This window comes from Bos indicus x Bos taurus, chromosome X (assembly GCF_003369695.1).
Source record: "Bos indicus x Bos taurus breed Angus x Brahman F1 hybrid chromosome X, Bos_hybrid_MaternalHap_v2.0, whole genome shotgun sequence".
Lineage (NCBI taxonomy): Eukaryota > Metazoa > Chordata > Mammalia > Artiodactyla > Bovidae > Bos > Bos indicus x Bos taurus.
In genome coordinates, this window is record NC_040105.1 from 108,135,854 (window position 1) to 108,150,807 (window position 14,954).

The 14,954-nt window shown below is 58.1% G+C and overlaps 2 protein-coding genes across 4 annotated transcripts; both read left to right on the forward strand.

Moving 5' to 3' along the window:
• Positions 1–2,068: 2,068 nt before the first annotated feature.
• RENBP (renin binding protein) lies at positions 2,069–9,639 on the forward strand. Of its 2 annotated transcripts, none has more exons than XM_027533984.1 (11): positions 2,069–2,171; positions 2,472–2,581; positions 2,753–2,828; positions 3,002–3,077; positions 3,275–3,447; positions 4,785–5,009; positions 5,690–5,771; positions 6,005–6,180; positions 6,707–6,838; positions 9,308–9,395; positions 9,485–9,639. In XM_027533984.1, the coding sequence occupies exons 1-11, from the start codon at positions 2,145–2,147 to the stop codon at positions 9,616–9,618; spliced, it is 1,299 nt and encodes a 432-aa protein (XP_027389785.1). In that variant the 5' UTR covers positions 2,069–2,144; the 3' UTR covers positions 9,619–9,639. The 2 variants fall into 2 exon arrangements, with proteins under 2 accessions (XP_027389785.1, XP_027389786.1); XM_027533985.1 differs by having other exon boundaries at positions 2,101–2,197.
• A 224-nt stretch (positions 9,640–9,863) lies between these two features.
• On the forward strand, positions 9,864–14,622 carry NAA10 (N(alpha)-acetyltransferase 10, NatA catalytic subunit). Of its 2 annotated transcripts, none has more exons than XM_027533986.1 (8): positions 9,864–10,079; positions 10,552–10,650; positions 11,074–11,132; positions 12,087–12,132; positions 12,217–12,332; positions 12,525–12,569; positions 13,663–13,747; positions 14,294–14,622. In XM_027533986.1, exons 1-8 carry the CDS (start codon positions 10,059–10,061, stop codon positions 14,528–14,530), a joined length of 708 nt encoding a protein of 235 aa, XP_027389787.1. In that variant the 5' UTR covers positions 9,864–10,058; the 3' UTR covers positions 14,531–14,622. The 2 variants fall into 2 exon arrangements, with proteins under 2 accessions (XP_027389787.1, XP_027389788.1); XM_027533987.1 differs by lacking the exon at positions 9,864–10,079 and adding an exon at positions 10,204–10,433.
• Positions 14,623–14,954: the final 332 nt, after the last annotated feature.

Sequence of the window (14,954 nt, forward strand, 5' to 3'; positions counted from 1 at the left end):
TCAGAGCCACATCACGTTTATTTAGTGTCTTGGCAAACAGGAATTATCTGCTGTGCTCCGATGAAGTCAGCCTCCTGTGTCCCTGGTCATGTCTCCCATTTTATTGATTACCTTAAACTACCTCTGTTACTTTCTTGTACAAGGGGTATCACCTAGCTGGAGGCCACAGACACGCATATGCCTCGGGAAAACATCTTGGTGTGTGCACAAGCAGCCTTCTGAACTTGTGCTGACCTAGCATTCCAAGGTCCACACTATGTTTTTCCTTAGCTTAGCAGGGCATGACGACCCCAACTCATCAACCTGATGTACTTTTATTTGGGTTATGCTGTATTGCTATATTTTATTCTTTGCCCATGGGGTTTTTCTCATGATTTAGAGCAACAGGTGGCTGACTATTAACCCCTGCACCTCTCCACTCAGGGCACACCATGGCACCTCACCCCAGCACATGCTCCTCTGTCCCTGGTCTCCTCTCTGTTGGAATCATGGAGTCTTGTGAACATGGGGTCCTGTCGGTCCCTCGCCATGCCAACTCTGACCTGACTCAGAGCCCAGGCACCTCATGCCTCTGGGGGGCCCCTGGGCGGGGGGGGGGGGGGTGGTGGTGGCGGGCAGAGGCCCAGGGAGAGCAGTGGGCACATGTCCTTCAGGCTACAGCAGGGGGGCAATGTCCAGGGGTGGGAGGACGTGGGCCAACTGTAGGGCAGAGAGTCCACCTGAGGGACTCCGGAGAGAAGTCATAGAGTGAGGAGCACCGCCCGCTTTCACCTCAGGGTTGGCCCATGACTCGACGGCCCTGTCTGAGGCAGGAACCTCAGAACCTTCCCTGGAGCGAGGCTCATCCTTGGCTAGGCATGTTACAGGAAGGCAGGGGAAGGCTGGGTGGAAGGGACACGCCAGGAATAATGACAGGCATCTTCAGCTGGGCAGCTGATACCAAGCCAGCCGGGCCCCCAGCTGGGATCCCTCCCAAGCATGAGGTCATATGGGGGGTACACAGCAGCCGCAGGGCGCGCTTACCTGCAGGGTGCCCATGGTCTCGTCGGGACAAGCACACAGTGCGCCAGGCTCCTGACCCTGGGCTGCACGGATAAGGCAGAGGCCCAGTTACATCTTCGGCAAACAGGGCGCACCCCTCTGAAGCCCAAGCTTTCCCAAGCCCCCATGGGAGCCTAGGGTCCCGGAAACGGCCCCTCCACATAATTCTTCCATTGGCTGGTCAAGAGGAGGAAGTTTGACCCTCCTTCTTCGGAGCACCCAACGTAATCGGACAGTCCAGAGAGGCAGACCGGGTGCTGGAAGACCTGGAGAACTCTGGCTCTGAGGACCCTGCTCTTCACTTGCACGGTTCCCACCTGACTGTCGAGTGGCATCTCTGGGGTGAAGAGGTCAGGGGCTGTGGAGCAGATTCCACAGAGAGAGGACTTGCCCACCCTGTGGAGTCACAGGTCATCGGGGCCTCAGCATTCAGCCATTTCCAGCTGTCTCTTCTCTTGGACTTCCCTGGTGGTTCAGATGGTAAAGAGTCTGCCTGTGATGCTGGAGACCCAGATTCGATCCCTGGGTTGGGAAGATCCCCTGGAGAAGGGAATGGCAACCCACTCCAACTGTTCTGGCCTGGAGATTCCCATGGACGTAGGAGCCTGGCAGGCTACAGTTCATGGGGTCCCCAAGAGTCAGAAGCGACTTCACTGTCACTTTTTCTTCTCCTGGACACCTGGGCTCATGCCCTGCCCTACCCTTCCTTGCCCTGGGGGGCCACCCTCAGGCGGGGAGACCTGGCTGGAGGAGGGAAGATGGCCCTGAGTTCCCTCTTTCCTCCCCCCTTCCACCCCAATCCTAGAACGTCCTGCCAACTCACCCAGCACTTCCCACCAGGAGGGCATTGAACGGAGGGTGCCCAGCAGAGGAGCTCCAGACTCCTCAGCCTCCCTGCGGGGGTAGGGGTGGGGTCCGCCCGGGGGCGTGACCTGAGGGTGGGGCGTGGCGGTGAGCCAGCCAAGCCCCGCCCCCGCTGCGGGCTCGGCCCCGGGCCGGGCGGAACCTGGAGGGTAGAGGTGGGTGGTGCTAGGCTGGGTCAGCTGAGTGACAGTCACGCGACAGCACTCCGCTCCGTGTGGCTTCCTGGAAGACAGGGAGTGATGAGCCGGGGTCTCCGAGTGTGGCAGGCCAGTGCTCGGCGGCCCGGGCAGGGGTGCGGGCTGGGGATGGTCGGTGTTGTCCTGGAGGAGGCCTTCAAGGATGGGGGGCGGGAACGGGGAGTTAAGTCCGGGGGCCCATCTTGGTCAGGAGGGCAGGCCTGCCCCGGGGGGCGTGGGGGGGCTTCCCGAGGCTCCGAGTCAGGCAGCCCTAGGGGGCTACTCGAGCCTGGGGTGACTTGCGGCCCCGGGGAGTCCACCGACGGGACGGGCACCCGAAAAGATGGCATGGCCTCTGGGGGAGCCGTGTCTCCAAGTCTCTCTCCACAGGACATGGAGAAGGAACAAGAGACGCTGCGGGCCTGGAAGGATCGCGTGGCGCGCGAGTTGGATCGCGTGGTGGCTTTCTGGCTGGATCATTCCCACGACCAGGAGCAGGGGTGCGCTCCTCGCCCTTCTGGGGGCCTTGGACTGGGTTCTTCTCTCCTCTGGAGCCCCCGCACCTCACTCTGGGCTGGCTGCCATCTGTGGGGCGCCGCCTCTGCCCCCATTCCCCTTCACCCCCCCACCCCCGACCCCGCGAACTCGGCTAATGCCAGCGTGTCCCACAGGGGCTTCTTCACGTGCCTTGGCCGCGACGGGCAGGTGTACGATGACCTCAAGTACGTCTGGCTGCAAGGGAGGCAGGTACGGACTAGGCGTGGCCGGGGGCGCCCGGGACTGGAACCGGCGCGCTGGGTCCTGCCTGAGTTCTCACACTGGGCAGGGATCGCGGGCTCACCGCCCTCCTTCTCAAGGCCCTGAGGACGGCGGCTCCCTACTTGAGCCATGACCCCTCCGCTCCCCCGCCCCCCACCCAGGTGTGGATGTACTGTCGCTTGTACCGCCAGTTTGAGCGCTTCCGCCGCCCGGAGCTTTTGAATGCAGCTAAAGCAGGTGCCCTCCCTCCCCGTCCCCGTCTCCCCAGAGGCCACTCTCGGTGATCCCGGCAGCCACGTGGTGTTCCCAGTTGCCTGCTTGCCAGCCGGCTCTGGAAGCCCCCCAAGGACGCTGGGTGCCCACCGATGGGGAGGAAGGCGCTGGCTGGGGCACCCCCAACGCGCCTTCCAGCGTGACACCTTCCTGACCACTAGGTGGCGAGTTTTTGCTGCGTTATGCCCAAGTGGCACCTCCTGCAAAGAAGTGTGCCTTTGTGCTGACCAGGGACGGCCGCCCAGTCAAGGTGCAGCGGACCATCTTCAGCGAGTGTTTTTACACCATGGCCATGAACGAGCTGTGGAGGGTGACCGGGGATGCACGGTACCAGGTGCGGGGGAGGATGGGCACGCTGTACATCTCCGTGCCCTCACTTCACTGGCTCCTGGCGCTTGGGTGCGGGCCAGATCTGTCCTTAACATCAGTCCTTTCTCTGGGCCCGCAGGGCCTGGGGCTGCCAGTCACACCCACTGTTATTGCTGTTATTGTCACTGTGTGTCCTCCCTCCCCCAGAGGCCCTCCCCCAACAACCCCCACAGAGGCCCTGGGCACCGTTCAGTTCAGTTCAGTCACTCAGTCGTGTCCGACTCTTTGCGACCCCATGAATCGCAGCACACCAGGCCTCCCTGTCCATCACCAACTCCCAGAGTTCACTCAGACTCACGTCCATCAAGTCAGTGATGCCATCCAGCTGTCTCATCCTCTGTCGTCCCCTTCTCCTCCTGCTCCCAATCCCTCCCAGCATCAGAGTCTTTTCCAATGAGTCAGTTCTTCGTATCAGGTGGCCAAAAGTACTGGAGTTTCAGCTTCAGGATCAGTCCTTCTAATGAATATTCAGGACTGATTTTCTTTAGGATGGGCACAGAGGTGTTACCAAACCAGACTTGGGCCCATGTGCAGTGAAGGCAATTCACTGACACCAGGTGGTGGGGAAGGAAAGTGCAGCATTTATTCCAAAGGGACAGGGTAGGTCCTGCTCAAAACACCTTTCAGAGAAGGGTTTAGGGCAAAATCAAGGAGGAGGTCGCAGGGCTTAGGAACATTCTTCTGATTGGCTGGTGGTGAGATAACCAGGAGGGAGTTACAGGATCCACTTTCTGCTTCCAATGGTCTGGGCTCTATGTGACAGTGGGCAGCATGTACTTAAGTTCTTCCCCCTGGTGGGTGTTTTAGTTATGTGCAAAACAGCTTGAGGATACAACTCAGGATTTTATTTATGGCTCTTGGGGAAGACTTTAGTCTAAACTTATTGTTTTGTCTTGCTTATCAGTTTTCCTTTGTTTCTGCATTTCCTCACTTCTTTGATTAAATGTGCTCCTTGGAACTTGGAAAGGCCTAGGAGGCTAACGCTTTTCAACAAACAAGAGGTGGGGGACCCTGGGGGGATCAACTTCCCGCCCCCCTCCACCCCGGCTCTGCAGGGTCCTGCTCAGAGGGACCAGCCCTGCCCTGGCTGGGAGGGTGCTCCTCCCTGGCCCCCTAGTCTTTCAAAGCTGACCTCACTGCCTGGGCATGGTCTGCAGCCCCCAGCCCAGGAGCCCTAGCACCCAGCCCGGGGCCAGGCCTTGGCAGGAGTGTCTTAGAAGCTCAGCCCAAGGGACCTGGGCAGACCAGACTGGATGGGGTGCAGCCTCAGCCTGGGTCTCCCCTCATCACCTCCACCCCCAGAACGAAGCCATGGAGATGATGGATCAGATCGTGAGCTGGGTGCGGGAGGACCCCTCTGGGCTGGGCCGGCCCCAGCTCCCTGGGGCCCCAGCCTCAGAGTCCATGGCGGTGCCCATGATGCTGCTCAACCTGGTGGAGCAGCTTGGGGAGGCGGACGAGGAGCTGGCAGGCATCTCTGCGGAGCTGGGGGACTGGTGCGCTCAGAGGATTCTGCAACATGTGCAGGTGGGGGCAGGAGGCAGACGCCGGCTGCCAGACCAGTCCTGGGGGGCTGGGGCACAGGGTGACCCCAATTCCCCACCCCCACCCCCGAGCTCAGTCATCTCCGATTCTTTGTGACCCTATGGACTGTAGCCCGCCAGGCTCCTCGGTCCATGGGGATTCTCCCAGGCCAGAATACTGGAGTGGGTTGCCATGCCCTCCTCCAGGGGATCTTCCCCACCCAGGGATCCAACCCAGGTCTGCCGTGTTGCAGGCAGATTCTTTACCATCTGAGCCACCAGGGAAGCCCACTCATGTGCTGGGGGTCTATTTTACAGATGGGGAGACACAGGGAGGTGTGGCCCAGAACCCTTGGAAAGGGTGGGGGAGGCCGCTGGGGAGCCAGGTTGGGGTGAGGGCAGGAGGGTGGGGTCCAAACCCCCAGGCCCATCAGGGAGCATGAAACCCAGACCCAGCTTCCTCCCAGGCCTCTGGACAGCCAGGTCGGCCCAATCTCAGTCCCCACCATTCAATGTCTTCCGGGACCCAGGCCCAAAGCAAGTTCCAGACCCTTGGGAGTGAATCAGCTCCTTCTCAAAATCCCCTTGCCCACCCCCGCCAGCCCACCCAAGCCTGCAGATGAGGAGGGAGGGGGTGGAGGGGGTTGCTGAGCACTGAACCCCCTTCTGCTCCTCCCTCTGCAGAGGGGTGGGCAGGCTGTGCTGGAGAACGTGTCAGAGGATGGTGAGGAACTCTCAGGCTGCTTGGGGAGACACCAGAACCCAGGTGAGGAGTGGGAGTGGGGTGGGTTTCAGATGTGGGGACTGCCTGCCTCCCTCCACACTGGGCACCGAGGACCAGGCAGAGAAGCAGGGATGGGCCTGCCATGCTGGGGGGCATGGCTCAGAGCAGCCCCCACTGCTGGCAAGAGAGGAAGGGAGTCAGCATACAGCGCAGGGGGCTGGAGCCCCCTACCTGGGGGAGACCGCGCTACCTGCCTTACCCTGAGCCCTCACCAGGCCATGCGCTGGAGGCTGGCTGGTTCCTGCTCCGTTATGCCATCCAGAGAGGTGATGCCAAACTTCGAGCCCACGTGATTGACAAGTTCCTACTGTTGCCTTTCCACTCTGGATGGGACCCTGAGCATGGTGGCCTCTTCTACTTCCAGGATGCTGATGGCCTCTGCCCCACCCAGGTGGGAATGTGCCCAGGGCTGTCCTTAAACCATTTCACAGAGTGCGGGGCCCAGGGAGACCCCAGTGGTCCTCAAGCTCATGTACACAAGGAGACACATGTCCCTCCATCTTGGAAAAGTTCGTTGGATGATTCTAAGCCATCAGCACTGAGGGCAGATTTGTGTGTGATCATTACGTCTGTGTGATTATGCCTTGATCCCACTGAGGTCCACAGAAGGTGGCTGAGTTGGCCACTGGCAGGAGCTGACTGTCCAAGGGGCCCTAGACAGACTGATGAGACAGCCAGGGTTTGGATTCCAGGGCTTAAGGGGAGCCTGGCCCAGCCCTGCCCTTCCAGCTCAAGAAGCTAGTGCCAATCTGCCGGGTGGTCAAGGCCTCCATAGACGTCCATGTCACAATGAAGCTCCAAGTGCCTGGGCCAGATGGAGTCTTAGCCAGGGCCTGAATGATGGGGGTGACCTTCCTGCTGAGAGGGGTGGCGGAGGGTGGGACCCAGGTTTCCAGATGACTCCTCTCTGCTCCCAGCTGGAGTGGGCCATGAAGCTCTGGTGGCCACACAGTGAAGCCATGATCGCCTTCCTCATGGGCTACAGTGAGACTGGGGACCCTGCCTTGCTTCGCATCTTCTACCAGGTGGCCGAGTACACCTTCCACCGGGTAAGTGCTGCTTCCTGGTCTCAGCAAAGGTGTGGAAACTGCAGACTGGGTGGGGAGGGCGAGTCTTCCTGCACATCCCCCGCTTGCCCCTCAGCAGACATGGAGGTCCCAGCCCCAGTACCCTCTGTTGAGTCAACAGAGCAGCCCCTTCCCCACTGGAGCTCACATTTTGCTGGCAGTGGCTGACCATAAACAAGTAAACAAGCAAACAGAGATGGGGCTGAGAGCTCTGGGAAATACATCAAGGTCGGGGGCTGCAGGCGGGGCTGATGGGAAGGAAAAAAGCTGGAAGGGGTGCTCAGCAAAGAGGGGTCAACCTGACTCTGGGGTTCATGGGTGCCGGGGCTTCGGAAGGGGAGGCCATAGGGCCATGGGCCAAGTCAGGGAGATGGCGCAGTGGCTGTCATCCTGGCCAGTGAGTGGGGGCCTGACCCGGGGTGCAAGATGCAACAGGAGCAGGGCTCAGAGTCTGGCTGAGTGGGAGGAGTCTGGACTGGCCACAAGTGTTTGGGTGTCATAAGGATATAGATGATATATACTGCAAGCCACGAGGCAAGGTGAGCTTTGAGGACAGAAGGAAAAGAGAAGAGGGAATAGGAGGGCCCAGCAAAGGAGACAAGAATCAGTTGTGAGGCAGGAAGGGAGCCAAAGACTCCCCTCCACTAGAGGCCCGAGCACAATGAGTGGAGTGATGACCTGTGCCAGCCATGGCTGAGAGGCACCTTGGGGGCTGAGCCTGAATGAAGGAAAATTCCCAATGTGTTTCGAAAGCCACAACTCACTCCATCAGTAAACCCCAGTACAGGAAGGATTACAACAGGGAGTCTTACTTGGTGGTCTGTGGGTTTTGCGACCTGGGAGAAAATTCTATCTTTCTTTAGGCTAACCTCTAACTGAAATCCAGTATTTGCTTCCATCATGAATGAAAGCACAGTGGTATTAGCAGTGTCTGACTTCATCACCAGTAGACATCCCAAATGTGTTCACATTATATTGTAGTTCGAGGGGCATCTCCCAGTATTGCACATATTCATCATTACTTCCAAACACAACAGTCACAAGACCCGGGGTGATATATGTTAATATTGAATGCATTCAAAAGAACCTGTGTTCGAGGCCATTGGTGTTAACTGCATAAAGTGAAATTTAAGGAATAAATTGTCAAAAAAGAGAGATGGCCATCGAACAATCAGGAAACTTATAAACAGATCAGTCATTATGCACTGATCATCATAACAGAAGACAGGAAATTCAGACATCCACAGAAACGCTGGACAGGAAAACAGTTCAATCTGTCCGTGTCAGATAAAATAGTTGAATAATGTGAGGACATGAGCAGTGTCACTGGAAAGATAGAATGAATAGATACTAGTGTTACCTGCTATGAAGAGGAGTAGACCTATTCACAGGTCGACATTTAAAAAGATTTTGATAGTGGACTTCAGTGTCACTGACTTCTTCCACAGTCCTGAGAAGGGATTCCACTCAGGTCTCTATCTGGGGAGGAAAGAGAAGGGTCTAGGCCAGGGGTCTGGAGTCTACCCTGGAGCATCTGCAAGAAACTGTGGGCAAGAGAGAAGAAAGGAATTCGGAATGGGTCAATACAGCTGCTGGGCAGGGTCAGGCTTCAGGGGGCTCCAAGGGAGAGGGAGATGTGTTTGGGACCTGTGACAAGCAAGGCTGGAGTCAGCTCAGTGCTAGATATCTACAATCTCATCAACTGGAAGACAGGCCTGTGAAGCAGAGAACAGGAACTCAAAGGGAATCATCTGTTACAACGTTACATGACAGGTCAGCACTTCTATTCTCTTTCTTTAAATCAATTCTGTTGAAGTGCAATTAATATTTTAAGAATCCATTTTAAGTATTCAGTTCACTGAGATATAGCAATGTATATATCTGTGTTTAGTACCTAAATTGTACCTGACTCTTGCGGCCCAATGGACTGCAGCCTCCCAGGCTCCTCTGTTCATGGGATTTCCCAGGCAAGAATACTGGAATGGGTTGCCATTTCCTTCTCCAGGGGATTTTTCCCGATCCAGGGATCCAACCCAGGTCTCCTGCATTGGCAAGCAGGTTCTTTTGCACAGAGCCACCAGGGAAGTACCATATATATATCTGTATAACTACCAGCATACTCAAGATATGGAACTGTTCCATCATACCCAAGGAGGGTTCTTTTATTCCATCTTGCAATGTTTCATCTCACAGTCAGCAGCCCCTTTCCAAAGTGGGGTATCTAGGTGCCCACTTCGGCTGCAGAAAAAGGAAAAGAGAAAGCCCTTTGTGTTCATATTTGTCCAGGACGCGGGATCTAACAGCACTGGTTCTGTAGTTACGGTATCTGGGGTCTGCCCGGGCTCTGATCCCGAGTAGCGCTTTAGTGGGACGGGTGAACACTTATTCCCCAGGCGTCTGTCATCTGGGCAGCTCCTGCCGGCGCTGCTTGTCACTGCCTTGTTATTGCAGTTTCGCGATCCAGAGTACGGGGAATGGTTTGGCTACCTGAACCGAGACGGGAAGGTCGCCCTCACTATCAAGGGGGGTCCTTTCAAAGGTGAGTTGGGGACAGGGCGAGGCCTCAGGGGCTCAGGGCACTTCGTTGTCCCCAGCTCTCCCAACCCGCTGTCCCGCCTCTCCCCGTAGGCTGCTTCCACGTGCCGCGGTGCCTGGCCATGTGCGAGGAGATGCTGAACAACCTGCTGAGCCGCCTCGCTCCGGCCTCAGCCCTCAGCACCCGGTCTCCGCCCGCTGGTCCCACCCGCCCGGGCGCAGAATAAAACGAAGCCTGTTACACTGTCTGTGTGTGTGAGCTTCCGTGGGGTCGCGGGAGGTGGGGAACGCCCGCCGCCTTCGGCTGGAGGGCACCTGCTCGCCCGGCCAGTGACCCACCCAGAGCGCTGGAACCTCCCACCTTGCCAAGAGGCCCGCCCCGCGCCCGGGTTTGCCCGGCCATTGGCCCGCCCCGCCTAGAGACCCCGCCCCGCCCTTGGAGCTCCCTGCGCATTAGCCGAGCACCCAGGAGGGTGGGTCCGGCAGCGCGCCACTTCCATCCGGTGGACGGGCCAGGCGCGCGCCGCCTCTTCCGCCACCGCCCCCGCGATCCCGGACCTAGCTCCAACCCTAGCCGTGGCCTGGCAGCCCCGGTGTCGCTCTGAAGCGCGGCGGCAGCTGACTGCGCGTTCACGACCCGCTGGGAGCCGCGAGTCCCGCCGCCGTTATGAACATCCGCAATGCGAGGGTGAGGGGCCGGGGCCGGAGACGGTCCGCGCCGCGTGGGAGCGAGGCCCAGTGGCCGCGTGCGCATGCTCCCGAGGGGCCCGGCCGAGCCCCAGGGCCGGCCGCCTGGATCGCCTGCGGCCGCCCGGCACAAAACAGTGAAGGCCACCGTTCCCGTGGGGTTGGCCCTCCCCACAGATGAGGCCAGGGGTTCAAAGCCGGGGCTGCGAACCCCTTTTTCGGGGATGTCGGGGCTCCGTGGGATGGTGTTGGGGAGCTTCCTGGCGCTCACGTCCGTTCCTGGAACAGTCAAGTTTTTGCCCGGCAGCCCTGGCCCAGGACTGTGCAGAGACAGATAGTCCCAGCTCCCGCCCAGGTCTGGGGGTGGGGGTGGAGGGTCGGTGAGTAGACAGCGAGCAGGGCTCCAACAGAACCGAGGCCTACTTAGTGCAGCCCCAGGCCTGACCGCGTTCCACTGCCCTCCTCCCTCGCAGCCAGAGGACCTGATGAACATGCAACACTGCAACCTCCTGTGCCTGCCTGAGAACTACCAGATGAAATATTATTTCTACCATGGCCTCTCCTGGCCCCAGGTGGGCGGCTGTTGAATTTGGGGACTGGGTCAAGGCCAGGGAATTCCCACCCTGGGTTGGCTGAGACCATGAAGAGTCCCAGGGGGACACCTGGGTGAAGGAGGCCTTGAGTGTTGGCTTCATCTGGGGTGGCTGGGGGTGGAAAGGAGGTGCCTGAAGACGGGAGACGAACAGGGCCAACCTAGGAGCAGAATTACCACCTGTCTGCCCACCTCTTCCCGGTTAAGAACAAGGGGCACCGTGTGGTATGGGAAAACAAGGCCACATTGCCTGGAGGTCAGGAGCTGTCACTGAACTCCACCCTGGCCTGCTGTCCATCATGGCCAGGGCAAGAGACAGGCAGTGGGGCCAGGTGTCCACTAAGGGCTCCTCCAGCTCTGATAGAAATTTGTTTTCTGCCTCCTCTTTCCTCCTGTCTTTTAGCTCTCGTACATCGCTGAGGACGAGAATGGGAAGATCGTGGGGTACGTCCTGGCCAAAATGTGAGTCACCAGAGGCAGAGAGACAAAACTGGCGCCTGACCTGCGGGTGGGGGAGGAGGGACACTGACATCTGCACATGTCTGATGGAGGCTGCCTGGGTTGGGTTGTTTTTTTTTTTTTTTTTTTCTTTTTGAAATGAATAGACTGTTCTTTAGTTCAGTTTGAGCTTTAGAGGAAATGTGAGTGCAAAATACACTCTCACATAACTCCTTCCCTGTCTTTCCTGGTTGCCTCTCTTACTAATATCTCCTGGTACATCTGTTACAATATTGCTGCATCATTATTAAAGTCCATAGTTCACAGTAAGTTTCATCCTTGGAGTCATATGGACAAATGTATAACAACATGTATTCACTACTATAGTATCACACAGAGTAGTCTTAGTGCCCACCGAGTTTTCCGTACTCCACCTGTTCATCCCTCCTCTCTCCCCAGGGAACCACTGATCTCTTTACTGTCTCCATAGTTTTACCTTTTCTAGAACATCCCATGATTAGAATCATACAGTGTGTGGGCTTCCCAGGTGGCTCAGTGGTAAAGAGTCTGCCTGCCAGTGCAGGAGACACAGGTTCAATCCCTGGGTGGGGAAGATCCCCTGGAGGTGGAAATGGCAACCCACTCTAGCACTCTTGCCTGGAGAATCTCCATGGACAAAGGAGCCTGGTGGGCTACTGTCCATGGTGTCGCAGAGTCGAACACGAGTGACTGTATACGTACCTCAACATACAGTGTAGCCATTTCAGACTGCCTCTCAGTCATATGCATTGAAGTTTCCTCCATGTCTTTTCCTGGCTTTATAACTCCCTTCTTTTTAGCACTGAATAGTGTTCCATTGATACTGCACATGTCTTTTGTCTGCTGCCTGGGGTCTGGAGAGCCCTGACTCTTTCCCCTACCCGGGATCTGGGGGGCACTGTGGGGTTTGCTCCTAGCCTCTCTTTCTTCTTGATCTAGGGAAGAAGACCCGGACGATGTGCCCCATGGACATATCACCTCGCTGGTGCGTAGGACCTCCCCACCCAGGCTCTGGTGGGCATGGAAGTTAGTTGGAGCTGCCTCTGAGGTCCCACTTTTCTGCCCCTAGGCTGTTAAGCGTTCCCACCGGCGTCTTGGCCTGGCTCAAAAGCTGATGGACCAGGCCTCCCGAGCCATGATTGAGAACTTCAATGCCAAATATGTCTCCCTGCATGTCAGGAAGAGGTGGAAGCCGGGGTCAAAGGAAGGGGGGTGGGGGCTGCTGTCTTGATACGGGTCCTGGGCTGCCTTGGCTTTTGGAGAAGACTGGGAGGTGGGATTTGTGGGGAGCGGGACTGGGAGGATGGGCAGGACCTGGACGTGTTGTCCCTGTCTGGCCTGGTCTGTAGAGCTCAGCACAGCCTTGTTCCCCTACAGTAACCGGGCAGCTCTGCACCTCTATTCCAACACGCTCAACTTTCAGTAAGTAGATCTAGATGTTTCTAATGGGAGTGGGACAGTCCCCAGGTCTGGCTTGCCCAGGTGGCTGAGATGGGCTGAGCTACTTTCTGGGCATGAGGGTGGGCGGCAGCTAGAGCTAGGGACAGGCTTTGGCCTTCACTCAGAGACAGTGACACCCACCTGCCACTGTCTGTTCGAGATGTGTTGTGGGCCTAGAGGACATTTAGTGTTTCTTGCTGGGCAGAAGAGGACTACCTGCTGCTGGTGGGGGCCAGGTGAAGGGCAGCATGGTGAAGGGATTCAGAAGTAGAGACAAGGACCCAGGACAGGAACAGGACTGAGAGTGCCTGGCACCTAGAAGCATCTCAGCAGAACCAGAAGAAAGGGTAAACCGAAGCATATTGGTGCAGGAAGGGTGCAGCAGAGGGGTCTAGAGCCCTGGGTGTCCTAGTGGGTGAGAGCAGTCCGCTCAGTGTGCCCAGCACAGGACACAGAGAGCCTGGCCAGGAACTGCCCTGCCCAGGGCATTGTGGTGAAAGTTGCTGGGATGGGCTGTTTGTGGAGAGCCCACTGAGACAGCCTTAGCTTCAGCTTGCTTAAGGAAGGGAAGGACCTACGGGCTGGGCATCTGAGGATCTTTGACCTGGATGCAGACTCCCCTGCTGGTTGACAGTTCCCGGGTCTGAAGGCTGGCAGGGCCTTTCTGGGCCATCCAAGAACACCAAGAACAGAGACCACAGCACCACCCCCCGCCGTTTCCAACTGTTCAGCATGGGAGCCAGCCAGCCATGCATGCCCAGGAAATGACAGGGAACTGGGCAAGGAGGGGTAGGGTACTACCACATGCAGGGGCCGTGGTTCCCAGGAAACCACAGAAATAGATCCTTGGGAGCCAGGTTAGGGATGAGGTGGGGTGGCAGAATGCCAAGGGTGGGAAGGAGTCCGGCTTACTGTCGGAGAAAGCAGATGGAAGGCCACGTCGGAAATGTCTCCAAAGGGCCTTTGGGGGCACTGACACCCGTCCCAATGGCAGATGGCACCAGAGGGTGGAGGAGAATGCCCCCAACTCGGTTTCTCCTCCTCCTCTCCACCCCGCCCCCCCCCCCGCCCCCAGGATCAGTGAAGTGGAGCCCAAATACTACGCTGACGGGGAAGATGCATACGCCATGAAGCGGGACCTCACCCAGATGGCCGATGAGGTGAGTCCAGTGGGGCCAGGTCCACCGGCCCCAAGCAGGCTGAGCGGGGTGGCCTGAGGGAGTTGGAGGTGTCCTGGTCCTCTTCGCCTCAGCTGACAGGTGGGGAGCCAGACCTTGGCAGGGCTTTAAAGAAGGCTGTCATCGGGCCAAGGCTCCATTTTCTGAGGAGGAGGCCTGTCCTGCCCAGAGGCCGCTGTGACAGGACAGTCTGGATGTGCTGAGGCATGGGGCTGGGGATGGCTGCAGCTGGCTCCAAGGCTGAGGAGATAGGGCTCTGCCCAAGGCTCCATGGGGGCCGGGGCCATTCAGAGGGCTCCACAGCAGCTGCGTGAGGGCGTGTGAACACCTCCACTTCACTGCAGAGGAAACAGGCCCAGAGGGGGCAGTTGCCGGGACTAGCCCTGGGTCTCAATGCAGTCCTGTGTTTCCTGCCCTGCCTGCACCCCCAGCAAGAGACCAGAAACGGGCAGTGGGAGTGGGCCCTCATGGTCTAGAGACTTAGGCCCTGTCTCCTTCCTCCCACCTCTCCTGGGCTTCCCGTGGCAGCTGAGGCGGCACCTGGAGCTGAAGGAGAAGGGCAGGCACGTGGTACTGGGCTCCATCGAGAACAAGATGGAAGGCAAGGGCAACTCGCTTCCAAGCTCAGGGGAGGCCTGTCGTGAGGAAAAGGGCCTGGTTGCGGAGGACAGCGGTGGTGACAGCAAGGACCTCAGCGAGGTCAGCGAGACCACAGAGAGCACCGACGTTAAGGACAGCTCAGAGGCCTCTGACTCGGCCTCCTAGAGCCCGCACCTGCTCCCCTCCCTATCCTGGCCCGCCCATCCCATCCTCACCGCAAGAGGTTTCACAATAAACTCACCCAGTGGCCTTGGGGAGTTCACGTGTGCGAGTGTGCACCTTTTGGGTGGTGTGTGAATGCCCAGCTCTGGCTCTTGTGTTCTTCTGGATGTGGACCTCACAGCCTTTTGGCACAGTGCGTCCTGCAAGCCCTCCTAGAAGGGAAGAACTTTGTCAGGGTTTTGGAGAGGTCTGATGGCTTTGAACCATCTTTGGGTCTGGGGGGGTGGGGGAAAGAGACCCCGGAGTTCTGGAAGCCTGAGCCTTGCTGTGCTGCTACCCTGCCAGGCTCCAGATGTGGGAGTCCAGCGGGTCATTGACCTTATCTACCATCTCAGTAGTGGCCCAACCAGCTCCCTAGTTCCCCAAG